This window comes from Pocillopora verrucosa, chromosome 2, assembly GCF_036669915.1.
Source record: "Pocillopora verrucosa isolate sample1 chromosome 2, ASM3666991v2, whole genome shotgun sequence".
Lineage (NCBI taxonomy): Eukaryota > Metazoa > Cnidaria > Anthozoa > Scleractinia > Pocilloporidae > Pocillopora > Pocillopora verrucosa.
The window spans coordinates 4,408,963-4,433,807 of record NC_089313.1 but is presented as its reverse complement, the minus strand read 5'-3'; the positions used below and the strand labels follow the sequence as shown (position 1 = coordinate 4,433,807).

General features: G+C 39.3%; 1 protein-coding gene across 1 annotated transcript; it reads left to right on the top strand.

The window, feature by feature from the left end:
- Positions 1–4,889: 4,889 nt before the first annotated feature.
- On the top strand, positions 4,890–24,845 carry LOC131792716 (uncharacterized). The gene is given in 19 exon segments (XM_059110133.2): positions 4,890–5,024; positions 7,027–7,143; positions 7,830–12,356; positions 12,963–13,130; positions 13,759–13,941; positions 14,381–14,995; positions 15,765–15,995; positions 16,763–16,996; positions 18,312–18,536; positions 19,092–19,454; positions 19,873–20,049; positions 20,224–20,397; positions 20,904–21,077; positions 21,478–21,633; positions 22,031–22,192; positions 22,591–22,758; positions 23,871–24,327; positions 24,452–24,541; positions 24,710–24,845. Coding segments are annotated over 18 exon segments (8,229 nt in total). The 5' UTR covers positions 4,890–5,024; positions 7,027–7,055; the 3' UTR covers positions 24,747–24,845.

Here is a 24,845-nt window from a genome sequence, read left to right as displayed (position 1 = left end):
ACTCCGCCGTTACTTCAGCAACAAAAGGATAATCGTTACGCTGGTAAGACAATCTCGTGGCCATTTAGACGCCGGAGGTATTTTTGACTGCGGTCGGAGACTGCCTCAGGCTAAGATTTACGAGATCTAAGAAATTGATATACTCCAAGATATAGCGGAGTACAACAAAACGTCTTGAGACCGAGATGTGAAGGTCTTCACTCTTTTACTTTATTCTGCATCAGTATTCTTAACAGAAAGGGATAACAGTTGTGAGTTAAGAATTGTTACAGGTTTTTTTGCGACGTGTAATGATTTGTTGTCATAATTTTTCTGTTGTAAATGTTGCGTTATGATAGTTAAATCTGGGTTGAATTTGGAAGAGGGGGACATTCAGTCGCTGCAACCACCAGCCCGTTTGAAAACTAGCAACGCTGTGTGATGTGACCCTCTGTTCTTCAGCTTAGAAGGAGACTTTAGCGTCTCAGTTAGGGTCAGTGCATTGCCGAGAAACCTGTGTCGCGGAACTGACTTTGTTTAAAGCTCTGTCTGTATCACTAGTCGACCTTTCAGAACCAAGGGCGTTGAATTTAAAGATTTTTCAAAGACATTATCATTTAAAGTCGATCGAAGATTTATTCACGGCCGCTATATTAATTAGACAACGAGAGAGCCTCATTTGGGAAATTTTGGTGTTTAGTATCGCAAGAGCGAACGACTTATATCGGCTTGAGAAAAAAGGTTGCTCGTAAAGCTAGTATAATTAATGGCTCTATTAACTATACTGCACAAATCGTGCGTGCACATATGTATGTATAGCAAAATCGCAGTAATTTTTAGAATAATTATTTCATATCATAGATTGACAACCTCTTAGTTCAAGATGTTACACAAATTTTCGGAAGTTTATATTTGCCTTGACTGTTTCAAAAACTGAAAGGTGACAAAAACAAACTACTTTTAAACGGCAAACAAATGGTCGTTTTAATTCAAATGAAATCGAAAACGTCATGAAATTGGAAACGAAATATTCAGTTAACGGTAGTTGTAGTCTTCTTGCGAAAATATCAGTCGAAAAAGAAATATCTAACGTCAAGTTGTGACAAAAAGTGACTTTTTCAAAGATAACAGGAGAAATTGAAATAAAAGAGACGTCGGAAGATGGAAATGATCAAAGAGAGAAAGAAGAAAGGGGCAATCTGCTAATAACACTTTCGCATGAGATTTCAAAGAACAAGCAGCAGACTGAATTATTTCGTCGAGAGAATGAGCACGACCAAGTTAAGTTCAAAAGCAGAATTTTCTCTGAATTTCCTCTTTTTTTGTCTAAAAAAAATTGGAGTAACTTTCTGTAGTTCTTTCTCAAACTTTCAGTTCGTTAATGACGTGCATTGGAGATACATTTTCTGTATTTTTTTTATTTTTTTTAACATCTCCCGTTTTAATTGTTTTGGATCTAGTGTTCGTGGCGACTACAATTGATAAAAAGACTTAACTTCCGATAACAAACTGGCAATTGTTGTTTTTCTTTTCTTCGCTCTTTGATTGGTCTAAACAACCGCCCCCTATTCTATACCAATCAGATTTTAAACTGGTCTGACCAATCACGAGTTGGTCACTTTCGACTTCCCTCACTCAATAGCCGCCGGTGGTGAATACTTAACTGTATGTGAAAGGTGAATGGGTAGTGAACAATTAAAGCTTTAAGGGTTGCATGGCCAACTAATGACTTTTTTTTTTTTTTGGTTTCCACTTTCTTATGTAGTAATCAAGACATGGCTTACCGATACACTTGGGCAGTTATCTTCGCCTTTTGCCTACTTGCGACAGCTATATCTTTCCCTTCTCACCTTGCTGATAAACGAAATCCTTTCAGATTCGTTAAAAGGGTAAGTTAAGTTCCAGGAAATTAATGTAAAAAATTACGTTTTTATTTTCAAAACTACTATTTTTCTCTTCCTCTCCCCCAACCCCCCCCCTACCCCCCCCCCCCGTATATCTCTGTTGTATCCGCGCATCGTGCATGGAAGTAAGGGCGCATCCCGCGCGCGTGATTTCACAATATGAACCAATCGTGTCCACAGACTTCAACCTTGACGCTGGAAATTGACTTGAACACTTTCTTTGGATATAAGTTGATCTAAAATGGCGCTTGCGGATATATAATTCAAACATCAGTATATTGCTTATCTTTTCTTTCGGTGATATAGATAACTCTATAGATATTACTTTCTCATTTCATGTAAGAAATCTTCGTAAAAAGCAAATTTTATCAGTTAAATGACGACTTGCTTCATTAGCGGAGGCTTCCTCTGAGACAGAAAAATGCCAAGGTGTATTGACCCAATCAATGTACCAATTGTATGTTAGGAAGGAAGGTAGTTCAGAAGAACCATTTGACAAATAATAATAAAAAAAAAATTATTATACCACCCATCTATACGTGTACATGTACCACTCAATATGAGGTTACTGCCTTTGCATGACACTCTAATGAATAGGCTAAAAAGACAATGTTTAAGCCTTCCTAAAGAATTAGACGCGAAAGCCACAGCCTGTTCGCCAGTGCATACCTGTGAAAGCCAAATAAGGGAGTGTCATCTCCCCCCACCTCCTTTGGGGTGGGCCTTACTTGTATTTTTATCTCTGTCGTCTCTTTAGCTTGAAGAAGAGAGGAAACGCGAAGTTATTTGCTCAGAGATACATAATGAAGTTTGCCAGACGGATTCCGATTGTTCGGTGGAATATTGTACAGCAGCTGGACTTGACTACCACTGCGTATTAGAGACTGTTAGCCGCCAACCAAAGATTCAAGAATACCGATGCACAAAGGTATCAAAAAATATCAAAATCAATTCGATATCAAACGATATATTGATTATGGTACTAGCTCGGAGTATGGCCCAACTCGGTTGGTATTCCATAATCAAAACCAAAGTAATCGCAACAGCCAATCAGAGTGAAGGTTGACCTCACAACCGGGGCCTTAACGCCAGAGCTTCCAGTTGCAATTTACGAAAACCCTTACATTTAAAGAGAGACCGATTGCTTAACTTTTTCGTGAAAATGAGCTTTATTTGGATGAGAATACCGCAAAAATTATTCGCATTTAAGACTTCGCACTTATCCTCGTTTCAAAACACAAACCTTTTAAATTCTCGAAACAATAAATTTTGAAGACCTTTGGGCAGACACGATTCTGGATTCTATTAATGGGAGAATATCAACTGTAATTTGTAACCTAAAAACGGTTTTCCTTTTAGAACAATTTTCAATAAAGAGGTATGAATGTATATTTGTTTATTTCAAAAGATTTTAAAAGGTTTTGTTAGAGTCTCTAAATAAATATCCAATGATGTTTTTTTTCTTCGATCTGACATAAACGCGCGATAAATTTAGTTACTAGGAGTACTTCCCTGACATAACTAACCTTGAAAACGGTGCCTTAGTATTAAAGCTCATTTCCTTTAACGTCTTTATCTTTGCAGAAAGATGCTTGATGAAAACGCAAGGAGGATTTAATCTCGACGCGTCGTTCGCTTGTAAACATACTCAGTACATATTATACCGGGTAAAATCTTACACGATATTCTGGAGCTTATGTTGTGTTTTCTTGTATTAAAATACGATGTACGCTCAAATTGTTACGGTTCTCGTATATTTAAGGTTATACGGTATTTACAAAGGGCTACTATTAAGGGTTCCAATGTTTAGGATGATACATTGAAGAGTCGGAAAATAAAAGATGAAAAAAATTTCTTCCACCCTCATCCCATCTTGATCTCAATATTTATCACTCTTGACAGACTTCCAAAGTTATGGGTAAATAGAATTCAAATGTTGCAACTGAGTTTACAGCACTGGGGTGAGGACTTCAACGGTTAAGATTTGGCCATTTTACGGCTAATCTCCCTTTGTAACAGTTAACTTTTTTTACGACTAACGGTTAAAATTTGTCAGTTGTTCCGCCTAACGGCTGATCGTTTTCGCCGTTTTACGAGTAACAGTTAACCCCACTGAGACCTTCTAGAGAGTCCTTTGACTCTGGATGTGAAATGTGGATGTCCTAAGATGAATTTTGTACTTCAGAGTTAAAATCCGCCACTGTGCCTCGTTAATATCCAGCTGTTTCGTCCCCAACTCCTTCTCCCAAGTTGAGATTGCTTAGAAACTAGTCCGGCATTCTTTACTTTCTTATGTATTCAAAGTGTCTCCCTTGTGCTAAGAGGAACAAGTTTCTTTTTATTTGTTTCGTATTTACTTCGGCTTAGGTGCTGGTTCCACGATTTTGGCAATCAATCAACACTTTGTGCTGTAGCTTCCGTGAGTCATAGCGCTCTAGCGCCTGACCCATGTGTGCGGGTTTATATCGTGGTAATTTTAGTTTCAGATCGATCCTGAATCATACTTAGGTATGGCTGTATATTGTAGGTCAGTTTTTCTGAAGTTCTTTCACAGTGTTTGTCGGCTATGTTATTTAAACAGTTTTTAGTCTGATAGAAGACTTTTATCTTTTCAATTCAATTCAATGGATGAACGTCTCTTTTGCTTCAGGAAAAAAATGATTACTATAACTTTCTGGATATATTTATTGACCTTATTTATTGATCTCTTAAATGACACGGTGCTATTGTGGGTCGGGATCGCTAGATTGAAAATTCAAGTGCGACCAATAAATCAACTTTAAAATTTGATTAAAAGCTAGAAAACCTTGTGGATCGGGAAATGCAGGTAGCGATGACTCACTACAATGAACCGCTTAATCATGAATGACTTTACAAGACGTCTGCCATCGACCCTCTGTTTTGATTGGCTAAATCGTCAGTGGTGTAATCCGCAACACTTGTAAAGAAGAGCTTCCTTTAAATCATTAGCAGTGGCTGTAAAAGTTACGACCTTGTTCCCGGAAAGAGATAGAAAAACGTTCCCAAAAATCACACGTCCTTTCCTTAACAGGTAAAGGTTGGAATGTTTTGACGGTTAAGTTATTCAAGTAACTAATTCGGCGATGTTTTGACGTCTTGTGAACAAGCTTCGAGTTTCAGGTAATTATTTGTAAATCGAAATTTATTTTTGACATTTACCTGGATCCTGAATTTTTAGGTAAATACGACATTTTTTGTTTTGAATTTTAGAGTTGAATCCCTGATAGTTTTGCCAAAAACATTTAAACAAATTCGTCAATAGATTTCAAAGAAAATAGATAGATGGATTCATCAATGAACAGACCAGTTTGTTGACTTAAAAACGGGTTATAACATTAGGAAACCTGCTTTCCTATTCACTTATGTAAAAAGGTTAAAATATTTTTATTGTTCGGAGATTTTCTTTACATTGAGGGGAAAAGCAAGGTCGAAATGTGTAGATAGGGTTGAACTGTGCGAGGGATGTTTGTGTTTAAGGTGGAAATGGGTTTGTTTTTTAAACGATTTGAAATATCACCGTGAAAATTTACTTCTTCTGGTTCTCATTCGTTCCTTGAAGATATAAATCAGCTGGAAGATCGTTTAAGTAGTAGGATGGTTGATTATCACAGAAAAGCTATTTGTAATTCAAATCATGAATTAATGTAAATGGGTACGTTACATCGCCTTCATGCATCATTGACTTCGTAGTATCAAAAATCTTGAACATAAAAATGTAACTCAGTTCATTTTACACCATGACCATGTACGCTGAACGAACGAGAGTAAAAAATTAAAACAAAAACTAAGAGCTCCTGAAGGGAACAAGAAATTCCAACAATCTTGCTTTCGATTGTCAACATTCAAAGGGTCGCGAAAGTTGTAGCCACTGCAGACTCCATATTGTATCTTTGGACTGGTGTGAAATTGAATCACTTAACACTTTCTCATTCGTTTTTCTTCAAAATATTGTAAATATTATTCGTTAAAAATGGGACTTGGAAAAATTGTTGGGTCAAGCTAACTAAGACAGCCCTGTTTCTTCACTTCTGTCTGATGTAACCCGGCGGGTGGTAATGACACTGTATTATGGTAGTGTTTGCTGAAGATTGTTGTTGACCCTTACGATGCATTTCTGCGAAGTGCTGAATTGGGGTATTTATGAAATGTTTCCTTTAATGATCAAAGTAGTGATTTACTGAGTGGAGTGAAATTTTGTCTGAAATCACAAGAATCATCTTAGATCGCTGGAAATGCGAAACCCGAAGGTTCCTTGCCTTTTATTTACATCCGTATGAAATCGCACTACTCGGATACCTAACTCAGGCTCTTAGTCCAAAGCAATACACGTAATGGTAATAGGAGCGAGTGGAGTCCAGTTCGGTCTGTAATCATACGAGTGATTAACAAAATCGGACGACCGCAAAGCGAGACTCCAATTTGTCGATCACGAGTATTATTACAAACACGAAGTCCTGTTACCAATTAATCATAACCATTACAATTTCCGAGAAAGAAAAGACAATTACATTGACAATTCCTCCATTTTGGAAATTCCCCAGTTTTTTTCAGGATATGTGGTTATAGGTACGAGTATTGTGATCAATTCTTTGATTGGTGGATTTAGCTGAGTGAACTTAGTATGTTTGGTTGCTACAACTGTCCAGTCGCAGCCAACTGTCCGATGCACTGTCCGATTGCAACTCTACAGAACGATCAGTTAAAAATGAAGCAGCTAATTCACCTATCGCATTTGAGGAAATTGCATGGATGTTGAAAATATACGAAGAAACAAAAACCTCCCGAAAGCAATTTAAAACTAGCTATGAGTTCCTAATTAAGAGGATCATTACCACATCCGTTAAGGGTTCCCTGCCTCTGATTGTAGATTGATTCAGTTTTTGATTCTCCCAATTCCTTTCTGTATAAGCACTCAACCAGAAAGACTACAAAACTTTTGATTATTTCTGCGCCATCATTTTCCTTTGCTGTTACAACGGAGCTGGTGGCTTGTTATGACAAAAGAAATTTTAGAGAGCAAACTTGCAATAACTGTTCCGAAAGAAAACGTATTCTTGAAATGATTTGACGGGCTGCATGAGAGTTAATATTTTGGTTCAGATAAAGGTGTGTTGATTTTCAGTTTAAAATGAAGCCTGTACTTAAATAACAATGGACTGGACAGACTTCCTGACCCTTGGTTTGATTCTGGCCTGGGTACAAGCTCCTTGCGTTTTCACTGTCAGACGAGATCATATCGGTAGGTTGGTTACAATTTCACTGTCTAAGACTCTTTTTATTCTCTTATTTCTCTTTGTCTCTTTTTATATCCGATTCATGGGAGATATGCGAACGTGATTGGTTATTAGCAGTTCGATTTGAGCTTTAATGGGGCAGTGTGTGCGTCATGCTGGTAATTGGGTAGTACGCGTCATTTCCGTGCTGTGCTCCATAGAGCATAGTTTGATTTCCTTGTGGAGGAAAAATTCTACTGCTATGTTTCTATTTGTGAATAAGTTCAACTGATGGGCATGTTGGTTCTCACGTGTATGATTACAGATAGGATTAGACTTAACTCTTTTCTATCGTAGACCAGTGATGTTGGTCAAAGGCTATCCTTTTCAAAATAGTTGTTTAGCTAAATTGTTTAGTCCACTGTAAGTTACAGGTTTACCTCGACCCTTATTAATTTTAAAGGGTTCTTGCCTTGTACTTAAGTCTGGCCTTTATCTCAGTGGTCCGCCTAAGACAGCATAGTAGCATATACGTTATGTAGTAGTTGCCATTCAGAGGTGTATTTGATCCTTATAACGATTTTCGCGAAACAACGTTTTTTTGGCGTAAAATGCAAAAATCGCCGTTTTACCACAGACAACAAAAGCAATTTACTCAATTTTCACTGTTCTAAATCGAGCTTCGAACGTTGTCATTTTATTCCGTTTTTAGGATTGACTGTAGGAAAGCCTTTGATAACCTTGGTTGGCGACAAGGAAACATACAAAAGTGATCAGAAGAATCACGGTAAGCAAATCAACGTGGCCACAAACGAAAATATTGTAAATGAAACGTCCTCAGCTGGAGAATACGAAGATGCCAGTTCAAACTACAAAGTGAACAGTGAATCAAGTTTTGCTTCAAACGATGTTTATGATAAAAATAATGGGGGCGTGGCACTTAATGATGATGTCATATCACCCTCGAGACTTGCAGAAAGACTTTACAGTCAGTTGGAAAGCGATGACGCTAAATTGTCAGGATTTCAACTTGAGAAGGATCCCTCTGGAGGAGAAGTTCTCATCGGTCCCATGTCGCGGGCGATTCCTGATATGGTGTATCAGAAGAACTCTCAGAATGCAAGTTCCGTCGAAAACGAAAAACTGACGACTTTTAAAGGATCAGAAAGATTAAAAAGCTCTCGTCTAGAGAACCAATCATCAAAAGATCCTCTTGCGAAAGTATCGTATATATTAAACCATAAAGGTGAAGATCTCTATCACTCGTTACCATCTAGTGATGACACAACTAGTAATGGCCAGAGAAACATCGAAAATAATGCAAATGTAGTTCAAGGTAAGAACGACTCAAGCAACATTGATGTAAAGGAGGTAAACACAAGCAGTATGGTCTCGAATAGCGAAGCCTCTCATGACTTGGGTGCTTTTTCAAAGAGTGATTTCGTTAAATCGCAGAATTCAAATGGCATGAACCGTTCTTGGAATGAAACTATTGATAAGCCTAAGCCAAATATTGATCATGACATGGGTCATGAGGTTTTCAATCAGTCAGCTCCATCTGCGCAGAATTCCAACATCTCATCAGACACTTTAAACACCCAGCTACCAGAACTTGTCAAAAGCGTAGTGGAGCGTCTGGGAAACCAAGGAACTATGTATGTTTCGCTGGAATTAGCAAAACATCCGATGATGAAAGACATTTGGGCAAGCTCCATTGCACGGGCTCTTCTTATGGAAAGCAATAAAATTTCTCAACTTGATTCTGGGAAGAAAGTAGGAATTACTTCGGACTCCAGTAGAATTGCTGATTTATCAACTGATTTGTCTAAAGTTAGCGCTCATGAGAGTCAGAGGCCGAAAGAAGGTAACCAAAGTGCGAGCAGTCCACTCACGACGGTCCAAATGAAAGAACCGGCCCAGACAATAAAAGAGAAAGTTAAAGGTCATTCCCTGTCCGACCTGACCATCGGAAATGCTGATAATTCTGCACCGTTACATAAAATGAAAGAAACAGCACATGCAGTAGGAGAAAGTAACTCAACACCTACTTCTCACATGATTGAATCATCTCAAGCAGGACAAGATCATGAAAAAAATAATCGTACTCAAGGAGTTCATCAGGGACCATTAAAGAAGCCCATGACACAAGCTGCTCCCAAAATTAACTCCAAAGTCCAAGAGAAAAATCACTATGATTTTCTTCCCAAGACTGCTGGGAGAATTGCAGCGGGACAAAACACTAAGACTAGTGAACAGGAAACTTATAACAGAAAACCAGTTCTAACGCCCTTGATATCTGGATTCATTTCCAACAAAGAAATCCCAACATGGTTTGGTGGAAGTGATAAGGACGAACCATCGATTTCTTATAGGCCGGTTGTCCCATTGTCCTCCAATGGACTCGTTTCTAATACAGCAAATCAACCTACACAGTTGCCTGGAGCACAAGGAGATCAGAAAGAAGATTTGCCAAAGTCAACAAATGCAATGGTCTCATCGGCAAATTCTAATCGAGCTATAGATGCACCTTTCCTATATAGCAAATTCACAAGTTTGGATCCCGATGAAACCAGATATGTTCAACTAAATCTTATGAGTGATCCAGTCGCAAAGGAAAGCTTTACTGATGTCAATAGCCCATTTTCAAGTCAAGAGCAACTACAAGACGAAGATACTAAAGAGGCAAGTTTTCTTGAGCATCAAATCAACGATGCCGGTCATTTGGTTCAAGAGATTTTCCCTAGCCTGAACTCAACTGCACCAAAACAGAATACTGGTCAGTTTTTTGGCAATCCGTTAGCCAAAGCTAATAGTGAAGAGTTCTACACGAGAGATAACCATTTCCTTAATGCTGAAAATAGAAAAAATGAACAGATCATGGCTTCCGTTGTTAATGAGGACCAAAAATTTTCGTCTGATCCAGCCTTCAGTCAACCACAGAGCCAAGATAAACAGCAAAAATTCTACCCAGATGCAACACAAAAGTCGTATTTGGTACCTCCTAGTCTCTATAAGGTTCCTGGCCATCACGATGGAACAGGGACACAAGCTGGTGTTGGTCAAATATTCTTAAGTCCGAAAACAGCTTCAGATGTTTCTTCGGTAGATCTTGCTCCTTTCAGTAGTCTTGTTGGGCTTCAAGGAGCATTCAACTTAATCAAACCAAAAACATTAAACTACCAATCCGAGAATATTGAAAATGGTCAAAAACTGGACATCGGAAGAGACGGTATATCCCAATTTGGAGTAAACCCATTTCCAGCATCACTGGCGAGACCACAAAAGAAACACCTAATACACCTGAGCAAAAGAAAACATAGAAAGAAGTTCATCAGGAAAGCAAATGTTAATGCATCATCGTCTACAACCTCGTCGACTACTTCTTCCCCTATGCATGTGAAAACATCATACAAACACGCTTCTAATGGGATAAAACCGACGAAATCTCGTAATCAGCCGGGGACTCGAGATTCTGAGATAAGTCCTTCCTCTGTCATATTTGGACTGACAGCGAAAGAAATGAAAGAACTTGAAACTCATTTAGCTCACACACCACGTGTTGTAGGTGGTCCTGAGGAGAATAGCGGTGTGCAAGGGGCGTCACCCACAACTAAAGGTTACTACAACACTGTAACAGATGAAGAACAAGAAAAAACAATGGATTCCATGAAAAATCCTGTCCAAAAATCATTGAAACAGCAAAATTTAACAAGGAAAGAGGTAAAACACAGTCTGTCATATAAAAATAAGGCACATACAATAAAACACGCCACTCATTATTCCAAAAGGTTACACAAGACATTTTACAATAATAGGAATAAAAAGAGAGATCTGGAGTCATGGGAGTCCTCCACTGACGTGCTGAACAGTGACTTAGATCAAATACGAGGTTTAAATCCTAAAGCCCAAGAGGACATCTCTAAAGTCATTTTGAAAGATTACGATGGACATCAGAGAAATATCAAAGATATAGAGGCATTTCCATTTGATGAGCACGATCCTGGTTATTCTTTTGAACGTTCATTAAAAGCTCCGGGGAGAAGGGACCTTAGGAGGGTGAAAATTTCTAAGCATTTTGGGAGGAATAGTCAGGATCGACGACAACTGTACAGTGGGGACGTGGTGGAACGAAACTCTGCAGAAGTAAAACACGGTGTAAAAGATCTACACAAGGAAACTGAAATAAACACACCGCTTGTAATAAGAGGAAATAAAATCTTCAACGGTGATGTGATTCCCCTTGATGACGTGAAAAACGAGTTTACCCAAGGTTTGTTACGTGAGACTCTCGGTAAAGAAAGCGAAGGAGTTCTGAAGCATACAAACGCAATATCGAAACACGATATTGACAGAATGAAAAGCATGTTCCAAAGTGCAGGAGATGAAATTGGCATGAAGAGAGATTCAAAGAGGACATTTAAAGTAGCCAAACAAGGCCATTTGAAGGTGAACAAAATTGCAAAACTCCTCCAGCCCAATAAGAGACGATCTGAGTCAAGGAAGCATGCGGCGAGAAGGGATGCTACTGATTGGGCGACTGAATTCAACGATGGCACTTTTCGAAGCCCTGACTTTGAGAGACAGTTATCCCGCGCTCTGAAGCAAGAGAGTGAACACGACTTGAACTACGTGAATAGGTTGGAGAGCCTGGATAAGTCAGGGCTGAGAAAGGGGGCGGATCACGTTGACCCTAAAAGTAATCCAAGAAGGGGAAATGCGGAGAACGCTTTTCAAGAGGAAAATATCAGAGAATCAACTAATAACAGCCATTGGGACTATCTAATGAACACCCAAAAGAAGTTGAAAGCGTTTTTACAAAATTCAAATCGCAATGGGAAGGGCTTGGCTCATGAGGAACATGAACTCGGTGGAAAGAGAGAATGGACAAATTCCGAAATTCGGGGGAGTGTTTTTCGTGATTTGACACCAGAAGGAAAAGTATTAAGTGGTGATTATAAAGATTTGGGTACCTTTGGATCTGATGCTCAAGCGCAGCTCGCATCAGTGCTACAATTTGCCAACAGCGATGATCAGAGAGATTTGAAAGAGCTGGAAAAAATTGACAAAGTTGATGAAAAAGACGTAGAAAGTCTTTTTAAGCCATCTGCTGAAGCTTTCAAGAGGTCAATCCTTGATAAATTGGCTGGAAATAAAGAAGGGACCGTCGAGACCATTGCGGACATTTTCGATCCTGGATCCGAAGGAAAGGAAATAAATAATTTCGTAAGCAGTGATGAAGGTAAATTCAACCAACTGTAAAAAGTAAACGATCTTACTCATCAACAAAACAATAACCAGGGTAAAAGGAACCGTATACAATTGATATTAATGCTTGAATCCCTCCTCCCTCAGGTTTGCAAGAGAAGTATTCAAATTTCATTATGACTTGGTGGAAGCAAGGAGTAGAATATTTTTTTGTATCAGGTTTAAAGACTTCTCAAAAATTGGTGGCAGAAGCAGAACTTTGGATAAATATTAACAAATTTTTCCCCTTATTCTGCATGCTTTCATCTTCTTTGATTAAGTTAAAACACCCAAAATGTTATGAGCATCAAGAAAAAAATTGGATCACAGAACAGGCGCTCAAAATAAGCCAAGATCTGTTCATGAAAACATATCTGAAAGTTTTCCTCATTCCTGAGTAGTTTCAGTGACGATTCGCTTTTGTCTGTTCTTTGATTGTACTTAAATGTGTTAGCAATCTCACTTTGAGTGCAATTACTCTGTTATGTGCCTACGTTAAACTTTTGCCTCCTATCGAGAACAGATGGACCAATGGGGAAATTGCCCCTCTAACACCAAAGGGATACGTTCATTCTCCGCTTTCATACCTCTTGAAACTTAGGAGACGCAGGGTGGAGTGCATGGTCTAAGTGTTCCAAGTCCTGTGGTGATGGAAGCATGAAGACGAGGTCTTTGTACTGTAACAAAAGTTCTCCATTTGACAATATTATCAAATGTCCCGGATGGAACCACCAGACAGTGCCCTGTGATGTTCCAAAAAACTGTCCAGGTTAGAAGCCACATCAAGAATATGTACGAGGTTCGGCAAAAAATGTAATTTGATTCACGTTGTATTGTATTGTGTTTGGCAATCATTTTGGTTTTCTAAACGATATAGAAGAGTCTAAACTGAGCTAGATAATATCTCCGAAAGGCTATTAAGGTGGTTCGCAATAGTTTGTGGAAATTGAGCCTCGACGGATCAGTACTCCATATGGGTTGATGGAAAAAAAAAAAATTAAACAAACACTGAAACACTTCTCATCTGTTGTAATCATTGACTTGATATAACATACGAAAGTAAAGATTTGTGGAACGCAGCGCTAACTTTACGATTGAGGCGAGTAGTTCTTCAACGAGGAATTCCACTGAGTATCTTATTTTCAAATTGTCTACAACGTTGGACGAAAGGGATTCAAATTTATCCTTAAAGTTTTGGTCGCTTTTCAAATTAGAGCAGATAGGACTACATGTCAAAGCAAGTTACTGGTTAAAAATGTTCATCCAAAAACTCAAATGTTCAATGGTGAATGCTCGGTGAGACATCTTCAAACGTTTTCTCTATGGAAAACAGCTATTTTGAAGTATAATGAGTTCCACAGGTCGTTTATATCAACTTCAAACATTCCTTGTTTTAGTAAATGGCGGATTCACTCAATGGACGGAGTGGTCCGCGTGTTCAAAGACCTGCGGTCCGAGGGCTGTAAGAATGCGCATGCGACTTTGCACCAACCCCCCACCTGCTTTTGGAGGAAACGACTGCAATGGCTGGAGATTCCATGTTGAATATTGCAAAGGGAAAGAATGCCCCCAGAGACCTGGTAACTACAACCAAGAGAGTAAAGTATAGGAACTCTCCTTTGATTATTCATTCATCAGCAGATAGATAGAAGCTGTAGCCAGAAATGATCGAAGGTAACACAAATTACGAAATTAAATCGTAGTTTCTGGTTACTGAGACCAAAGTCATTCTTTTCCATCATACAGAGATCTTTTTTGCGTTAAAAGTCTAATTTTAAAAGAAGCGTTTAAACGACGGCTGTGATTCAAGACGACCTTTTGTAAAGGAAGTTGCTTTTACCCTCTGATTGTCATGGGTGAACTTGATTTCAATGAAGTTTCGGAACATTCATTCTAAAGCCACAAAGCCATTGTAATTAGTCGAGCTTTTGACTTTTCACCGTTTATTGGGAGATTATTACGAAATAATGGTTAAGCTGTTTGACCCTTTCATTTTCGACTCGCATTTAGGCGGCCCAGACCTATACGAGATGGACACTACGAAAAACAACAAGGAAATAATATTTAGGACGTTATCTTCAACACCTGTCATAGAAGAATTGTCGAAACGTCTTCCCAGTACAGACATCGATAATAACAACATCGCAAAAAGGATTGCACGATACAGCGGATTAGCTAATATTGATCAAGAATTACCTCACATACCCTCAGTACAGTCACTTCTTCATGTGCCTCAGCAACAACAAGGCATTATTAGACAAATTCCCAGCGAGCGGAATGTGTTTGGCTTTCAACAAATGCCAAACATGAAACAGTTCACAACTTCACTGGCAAATTTTCCTTCCTCGAAATTCATGTCCTCTATGCATTTTCTGAAGCCAGGATCACATTTAATGCCACAGCAACAGCATGAGACCTACGAAAACGGTGGTAAGGCTATTCACGTTCAAGGAAATAACGAAAACGTCGGGTTCACGCCATGGAGCGAGTGGACAATTTGCAGCGCCTCGTGCGGACACGGTATTCGAACGCGCTCACGTTCTTGCATTGGTACTTTTGACTTAGTTGGTGTTGACAGTTCGTGTATGGGACCCAAAGTACAAACGAAACGTTGCCGTGACCACAAATGTCCAGGTAATTTACCTCATTAACATTGCAAACATTTAGTTGAGAAATGTTTTAATTGCGTATCGAATGCAATCCAGCATCACATTAGACGTGCCTGACTATGCATTTGCGTTTGTATTTGCACTTGCAATAAGACTCAGCCTTTTCCGTTTGCCATCGCCTCAAGCTTTGGACATTTATTTCCCCTGAGTTATTATTGGCTTCTTTAGACCTCTCCTTATTCTATTTGGCTGTTAGGCAGACTCGGGTCAGACTAAATTTGTCCTCGTTGAACGAAGAGCCCACCAAAGTTTGCATTCCTCTAAATACGTGACTTCAGTTGGTGGTTGCACTCAGCCAGGATCTGGAGTCACGGGTTCAAATTTCGTTGAAACTTGAATTTTTCCAGGCCTCTCCAAACAGTACTCCTTATTCAAGGCCTATTGAGGACAACGTTTACGAACTGTTATATTTGACTTTGATGTCTGGTTTTACGACGTTAACTTGAAAAGTACTCTTATTATAATAATTTCAAGTTTTGATTAAGGTAATCTTTGAAAAGCAAAGAATATCTTACTCAGATAACTGAAATCCGGGAATACGATAGCTTGGAGAGTGACTTAGATTTGGAAAGATGCCAGGAATGCATATAGATTAAATGATATAGACAACCTTCACACGCAATTATAACGCTTTCTGTTAACAAACTGGAAACACTTTAATAAGACATTTAGTCAACCAGATAAACAGGACATACTTCGTTAATTCATAGTTTTTTCCCCTCATTGACTTCAAGTTGACGGCCGTTTCTCGCCGTGGAGTGACTGGTCCGAGTGTTCCAAGACTTGTGGATCTGACTCATACCAGACACGTGAAAGGACATGCACTGACCCCCCTCCCAGCTTCGGTGGGGAGGATTGTGTGGGCAGGACTGTGGAAAGACGTCATTGCTTGAAGCCGTCTTGCTTGCTTCTAGGAGATTATAACGCAAGCAAAGTGTTTATACAAAGTGTTAAGTTTCATAATGGTGAGATAATGTTCACATGGGGAGTAGGCAGGTGTTTATAGTAGGGGCGTGGCATACCAGCGTCTCCTGATATCTGAGTTTCAATTTCTACCTTTAAAGAGGGCAAGGGGGTGGGGAAACTCTGGAAAATAGGCCTTAACACCTCTCCCCTGCCTCGTCCAGTAACAAGATCGGCATCTCTTCGTTCCTGCTTTCTGAGAGAGCTTGCTGTAATTACCATGGGTCAGAACTCTGACTGGCCAGATCCTCTGTTATGATGGAATTCCCAATTCCTTGGGGAGGAGCTCGAGGAAGGGCTTGTTCATTTTTAAAATTTGGGAGGGGGTGGAACAGCACAGAGGTGAGAGACCTCTTCTCCCATCCCTGCGATCTCGCATCCTGAGCTTAGGGTAAGTTAGTTTTTATTTTTCGTCCTTGCTTCGGAGAGATTTCTCAGGATTCTCCATTCTATTCTTCCAGAAGACCTAGCACCCTAAATTAAAATTCGAACGGAAAGCATTGGATGAGATAAGCCACTTTATTTCCACTGCTTAATAAATTTCTTACCTTCTTAATATAGATTAATAGATCGATCGGTCTGGTCTGTTAATGTCGAGCGATGGTTGGTTAAATTTTGAAGTCTGCTTCGGTATGTGGCTTAACACGGACGACGTAAATGATGCCAAGTAAAAGGAAAAAAAGGCAAAAAGGAAAACTACTGAGTGAATATTTTGCCATTCACAAAGAATACGCATAATTTTACCACTTCTCTATCTCTTTTTGTTCAGTTTCTTCAAATTTTACTGATGGTTTCACTGAATGGGGCCCGTGGTCTCAATGTTCAAGGACCTGCGGTTCTAATTTATTGCGCGTGCGTAAACGATCGTGTTTCAAACAGAACATTCAGAGCTGCGCTGGTTCCACTTCAGAAGTGAAGCCCTGCATGTTGCCATCATGTCCGGGAGACACCATTCCTGGTTTTAGAACTGAAGCTGGGCTCTCTGGGACTGTTTCACATAACAGTGAGTACATTTCATGAACTTAGTTTGACTTAGAACTTAAGAATGAGTGTCACTTTTTGATCATCTGAGTGAGTCAATACCTCCGTTCGTCAACTTGCCTCTAGGTTATGTTTTTATTCCTTTACTTGAGCGAAAGCTTTTCCTACTTTTTTTTGTTTTATGTTGTTTTTCTATCTCTGCAACCTCTACACTTCGAAAGCAACATTTGATCTCTTTGATTGAAAGCGCGTCGTTCTTTTAAATTTACAAGAAACAAAATAACCACAAGGTTGTTTTTGTTATTCAAGTTTTTTACAATTAAAAAAAGATGTCTCACTTTTTCATCTGAATGGCACGTTCATAACGCATCATTTGTGCATTCAAATCTCACCCTAACATTATTCATTTTCTGAGCCCATTTCACATCACCATAGCAAGGAAGTCTTTGAAAGATGACACTTTGTACATATATTTACTATGCGTGTTTTTGGTGTTGTTGCTTATTGATAGAGATGAAAAATAGCCTTAGCTAAAGTCAAGGCTAGAAAGTTTAAACTAAGAAAGAATTCAATAAGACCGCGTATGACTACTTATATTAGGGACTTTAAGAAAACCACGACGGCGACGGTAACGAGAATACGAACAAAAAAAACTAATGACCAAAACTGTGGCGAAACACGAGCGTTTTAAAACTCAACATTTCTTGGGAATCCCATACAGACTAAAACATGAAATCGCCAACTTTTATGTCCTCTTAGCAAGGAAACCTCTACTGTGATTTAGTCACGTTTTAACCTTGAATTCAACACTGTATTCACATGTTTTGCTGAGGTGAAGACGTGCTTCCTTCAGAAATGTTGAACGCACCTAGTTATTGGCGAAAGCCAAGAGGGAATTAATCACGTTTTTTTTCGGAAACATTTACCATACGTCGCATCACGTCACACTTCATTACGGCGAGTCGCTGTAGTGACATCTTAAACTCCCTATCATTATAACAAGCCTGGCTCCCGCGTTATTGTTATGACTGCCATTTTTTTATTTTGCGCTTCTTTTCTCGCACATGGTTCAATTCTCGCTCCTTCCCAGCACTGGTTTGTCTTTTTCAACGTCGCCGTAAAATCGCAACAAATGACACCATTTCTGTTTGCTGGAACGAATGAGGTTTTCAATTAGTCGTTTCACCCGTCCCAGGCCTCCCTCCTTTTATCACTTTGCGCTACCTCTTTCCGCCCCGACACCTTGTCTTCTCAGCAGTTAGGTGAAATAAAGCATTCGTTTAATTTAGACAAGGGATACCATAATTAAAAATTAACGTTTCTTATTTTCGAGACAGTTTCTGTTAAAAATGAGTTTGACTGGAGTCCTTGGTCTGCCTGCACGAGAACTTGCGGTTTTGGCTCATACCGCACGCGCGAGAGAACTTGTTCTCTTTCCATCGCCAGGAAGACATGCATCGGGTCAGAAATTCAGAAGGTCCTCTGCAATGTACCCGTGTGCCCCAAAATGGAAGCAGCAAGGCCTAATGCTATCTTTCGACAAAAAAGTACTGTTAACACAAGTAGGTATCAGCCTAATGATTTTAGATACATATTTGTGGTGAATGTAGAGTTGGTCTGATGGTGGCGAGGACGCCACGAGGCTAGGCCATTTGTTGTGCCGTGTTCTTCGGATTCAAGACAATCCTTTTTAACTGATAAGAACCCAAAACATTTTCTTGCTGAACTGCAGGAGAAATGGCAATAACCCTTGTCACTAAATATTTAGAAAACGGAATAATGTCGTACAAGATTGGCCTTTAAGAGGCTAATTTTCTGTCGGTGATTTCTATCTTGTAAAAACTTTAGAGGAAGAAATTCAAATTTGATAACAGACGCTGGGATCGTTCTTGTTTTTTTAAGCTCTTACGTGTATGATCCTTGATAATTCACATCCAAGTTTCCAACAAAAATTCCTGGAACCTAGGTTTTTGTACTCAAGGTCAGGGTCATGAGCACAAAGAAAATGATTGCTATGGAAATATTTCAAGAACAGTATGGAGTATACGGGTAATGATATCGGGATGTAAAGGGTTAAATACAACTTTCCTTTGAACCCTCTCTCCACTCCCCCCCAGCCTTGACACTGTATTTTGATCATCGCACAGCCGTAAATCTTCCTCGTAAAGTTTCAAGCGCGCATGTCGCAGTAGTTCAATCAACCGCTCCATCCAAGTCTCCGAACCACACCTCTGGGTCCAATGTCATCCCATCTGATTTACAAGCGGTGGCAGCTTTGGCAGCGGTGAATAAGCCATTAATTTTACCAGGAGTAAACAATCTAGAGTCAAATTACACCACGTGGTCACCTTGGTCTGAGTGCTCTCCAAGTTGTGGTCTAAAAGCTGTGATGGTTCGACGACGTACCTGCAAGCTGATTAGTGGAAAGAGCTGTCAGGGTCCTTCTACTCAGAAAAAGCCTTGCCCGTTTACTAAATGCCCAGGTATGCAATATGCAGAAAATACCGGTCAGTAAAATACAACCATTAAAAATGCACGAAAGCCGTTGCATTTCGAATGTTTTTACATCTAACCTTTCCTCGCAAGTTGCAATTTTATTCCCGCTGAATTTTGTTAAGCGGCTTAATTATTTTCACCATAGATTTTTTAAATAAACAGTTAAAAGAGTTTTGAAGTTGAAAGGTAATCAAAATGAAGTCTGCGCGTGCGTCGTATGCGTTGCGTTGGTCTCTGTTATTTTCCATGGCATAATCATGCAGCTTTCCTTCGTGGTGCACCATTGAATTCATTAGCCTCTCAACCTCCTCCCCACCTCTTTTTTTTGCGAACAATTCGAGACGCGGTTTACAATCGAAGGAAGTTTACGCCCTTGTTGACTTCCAATGGCGATTTGAATTTCTGTTGATGGCAGTTTTTCTCCTTGGTCTCAATGGTCGCATTGCACCGTGACCTGTGGCACCCGTGCAGTTAGCCGTCGAGAGCGTAGATGCAACAATCCCAAACCAGGGACAGGTGGACGGGACTGTGTGGGAGAATGGGTACAGTTTAAGAGCTGTGGAAGGAAGCCTTGCTCTGGTGAGACAATCATTGGGAATTTTAAATCTGAAAAAAAGGACATACACATGACTTGTTATTTAACTTTGAAACTAGCTCCTAACTGAAACTGGTTGCGGCTTTTTCCTCTGTAAAACTTGTACAAGTCAGTCGGTGTCCGTGATCATTTCTCTCTGTTACTTTCTATTGTTTAAGTGAACGGAGGTCTAACTGGCTGGACAGCATGGTCTGCTTGTACGAAGACTTGTGATACAAACACTGTTAGCGTCCGGGAGCGGTACTGCACTAACCCTCCCCCACAGGGTAGAGGTAAAGACTGTGTTGGTCAGAGGATGCAAGCCAGAGCATGTGCATCATCGAAGTGTCCAGGTAAAATCCCAAGTGGAGGTAGGAAAGTTAAAAAAGAAAAGTCAGGTCACTTGTCTCGACTGACAGGTCCTAGATGATGCCCTGCCTAATACTTTAAAATGTACCTAGCCCTGAGCTGATTTTGATCAGGGTCAACGAAAATCGATTATCAATGTATTTGTGTTTAGTTTCTTGAGAGTATCTTATGCCGAGCTCTTTTAAGCGAGTTTCTCTTAGTTCTTCTCTCGTTGCGCGTTTCGCGGAATGTTCTGCAAGTTATCTGTATTGCATATAGACACGGGTAAGCGAAAGAAGCAGAAAACCACAAGCAAAAATAAATGTGTTGGCCATGGAAAAGAACGAATAGGCAAATAAACAACAAGTGAACAAAGAAACAAAGAAAATAAACAAAAAAGGCAAAACAAACCTAACTAGTCTCCTAAGAAGCAAGACAATAGGACAAAACAAAAGTAAGAAACTTGCAAAGGAGCAAGATTGGTCTGAGACCGTTTTATTTCTACGAACAGTTGACGGAGGCGTGTCAGCGTGGTCCGTGTGGTCTGAGTGCCGCGGCCGGCGCTGTGGAAGAGAGGTACGAAAGAGAAGGCGCAAATGTTCAAACCCACCTCCTGCTAATGGCGGGAAATCCTGCGTTGAGCCATTGGTACAAATTAGAAGATGTCAAGTAAAGTACTGTAAATGTGAGTCGAGTTCTAATATAAATATTCTTTTTTCAAAAGAGTTAAAAGCGAAACTGAAGAAATCACAACATGATGTCGCCGTTGTTACTGAGAGTAAGAGCCAGTGGAACTGAAGTGAAATTAACATATGTAACTGAGAGAAACGTGGCAAAAAAAATGAGTGACCAAGTCGGAATTGATTTTAGTTTTATATTTGACTAGTTGAAAGGGTACTGTGAGCTTTTTAGACCAATCATGATAAAGTGGGTTTATGGAAACATGATGCAGTCATGAAATAATTCAACAATCAGTTGAAGTTTGTTTTTCCAAAAGCAACGCTTAATTTTGAATCGCAAACTGCTTCTCTTTGCTTATGATGCAAATAGCGAACAGTTCAAGGGCCTGTTTCTCTCTCTGCCAGCTACTTTAGGATTTAGTCAATGGTCTTCGTTCGGGAGATGCTCCCGTACATGTGAAGGTGGAATCAAGAAGAGGAAAAGAAGATGTAAAAGACCCTCTAAGGGCTGCCATGGTCCCAAGATACAGAGAAGACGCTGCAACGAACACAGATGTCCGAGTAAGTCAGTCATTTGGAGATTCAGCGTCACCTCTAATTCGACTCATAAAGTGAATCTGTAATGATTTTCCCAATTTCGGTCAGTTGATCAAAGTAGATGTATCAACACATATGCTTAGGAAGTATTTTTCCTTTACGATAATGAGTTGGATTGGGCGAGAATTTGATATCCAATTGTGAGCATTATTTTCTGTGTAATATTCCTTGACTCTTAAATTGACTTCACGATTGGCTCTCTCAATTAAGTAGCATTCAGAATGGCACAGGATAATCGCAAAGGCCTTAAAGTTGCATCACACAAAATTAAGTAGTTTAAGACCAACCAGATTTGAAACTCTTTATTATTAGCTCAACTGTATTAGATTATTGTCTTAATTGATTTAGAATTAATTTTCAGATTCTAATTACCTGGTTCGAGCCGATCCTCTTGAGCTGTGTGGTTACCACCCCTGTAAGGTGTCCAAATGTGTAACAGAACCTACGGCAATGTGCGTCAGCAACTCAAAATGTAAACCGATCTTCTTCGACAGGGATGGAAATATAATCAGCTCTTGTAAAGGTATGGAGACAAAACGAAAAGAAATATGTAAAAACACTTCATTGATAATACGGTAATAAACTAAGAACCGTACAAAAAAAGAGGTAAAACTCTCGGGAAAACTTAAATTTCCGTTTAACAGGTAATAGCATTAACTCTTTACGCCCTGGCATCAGGGTGCATAACCTACACTTTGTTCTCTGTACATTTCCTATAGTGGCGAGAAGGAGAGTTTGTTTAACAATCAAAAACTTCTTATAGTGAATCATTTCCTTTATTCTCGGGACTTTACAAATGTGACCAGGTGTTTTAATCACAATGCCGCTCGAGCTTATGGTATTTCAGAACTCACTTTCAGTTCATCACAAACCTAAGTTTGTTGCATGTCTAATAACTCCGTATGCTTTTTTGCCATGTAGGAGACGCCGTAGTACTATCGATTCCTCCAGAACGAGTTTGCCGATTTAACCCTTGTGAAAAGTCTGCATGTTACACCTACCAAGCTGAACGCTGCGTTGTGTCTTACGGATGCAAACCTATCTTCTTTGGAGTCAATGGTCAGCGACTTAACTGCAGAGGTAAAGTGTGTTATCACCAAGCCAGTACTTCTCTTGATGGACTTCATGAGGCTATTCATGAGTCTGTTTTCGGCTTAAAGGTCTGTATATAAGAGTGAAGTTTTAACAATTTAGGATATTTATGGAAAGTGATAAAAACCCAATTGGGACTAGGTTTAAAGACATTTCAAAGGAAATATTAGTAAGAGTTGAATGTCCATCTATTTTCGAAAACGCTTCTTTTTTTCTTTTTCTTCTCATTACTGCGTGGTTGGGGTACGCGGTGTTTTTGTCCTTTTCTTCAAAACAAGCCTTATATAGCTGAATGGAAAAGCATGAAGAGTATTTTTCTGTATTGTTTCGTTCTTAACGTAAATTTATTTTATCACGTCAACTTAAACGTCTTTTATTCTATCGGGCGTAAATTGTAGGTTTTTTCAAACCAATTTTTGCGCTTATTATGTTTCAAAACATTTTAAAGTGTGTCCATCTACTGGTACTTTTACTTATTATTATTAAAAACAGACACCTTAATAAAGGCACTCACTCATTCCTTCAGTCATTTATTATTCATTCATTTATCAACTAATTCGCCCATTTTTCATTCATTCATATATCTTTCATTCATTAATTCACTCTTTCGCCATTCATTTTTTCATACATCAGGCATATTGACGGTGCCAGCGATGGATGCATGCGGCTTCAATCCTTGCTTTGAAAAGGCATGTAAAGTTGATCTCACAGCTCGCTGTGTGACTGACGCACATTGTAAACCAACCTTCATTACCACGACTGAGAGAATACTGGACGAATGCGTAGGTAAACAAATCATTTGAATGATTTTTCGGGTGATAGACGGTTGACTCTTTAAGTCGCTGGATTATCAGAAGAGAATATATATTATAATACAATAGTGACATTTTCAATTTGAAGCCGAGTGAAGTCAAAGATTTTTTTTCATTCTACCTCTTTACGCTGTCCATTTGGTAAACGAAAAACACCTGATATCCCTTTCAAACAAATAGCCACAAAGCTAAGACCAATCGACACCGGATCACTTCGTTTTTTCCCAGAATTCTCCCCGGTTCCTTGTTCTTATTGGTGGTAAAATAACTTTTACAATCTTTTTCTTCCCTCTCAAGAGGACCAAGACGATGACGATAAAGAAGGCGACGAGGAACACGACGAGACAGATAGTACTGAGGAAGCTGGAGGAAACGATCCTGATGTTGAAGACGTCTCGAATTCAGACAACGATAGTGATGGTGATAGCAATGAAAATAATGACGACGATGATGACGATGGCGAAAATGAGAACCACAAACATAGGAAACGTAAATTGCGTAAGAAAATTCACGTTGAGGATGATGAAGAAGAAGACGATGCAATCAAGAAAACAAAGACAGTTGATAACGATGACGATGCTGCTAATTCTAAAAAAAAGACTGAAACTCCGGTGGTTCACTTAAATGACGATTCGTTACATCATGGTTTGGTCAGCGGTATGGGCTCTGAAATATCATTTGTCTCAAAGCATGGGCCTGCTAAGTTCTTCTGGCTTAAGGGCGATGGCAAAGGTTCAAAGAATAATACTGAAATGTAAGAACAAGGGATTATCGTTCGCGATTGTTATAATGTGGGTAGTAGTGGCTTTATAAATGACTAAATAAATAACCGCTAACTAACTTTTAGTTCATCATGACCATTGATCGTTATTTTTCAGGCTCGTCATAGAAGCAGAGGGTAGCAAGAAATCTTCAGTACTATCTCCTCTGAGGTCTCAAAGATTAAAATCGAAAAGAAAGTCCATAAGGTAATTTTAAAAGGAGATTTTAAATAAGTTATATTCGTTAAGAGTAAGTAGAACTTATTACACTGTTTCGACCTTTGAATGTAATATAAGTTTGGTGATTTATATTGGTTTGGTTTATGGAAACTTGTTTCCCATTTGTTTGTTTGTTTGTTTGTTTTTTTTTAACAGATACAATCAAAAAGCATCACGTAAGCAAATCGCCTGAAGAAGAATACTTCCAAGCTTGAATCTCAGACACATTTCAATCTTTATTTGACTCGGCCTATCGTTTCATTCAGGGATTCTCTTTCACGTTGTGATCTAC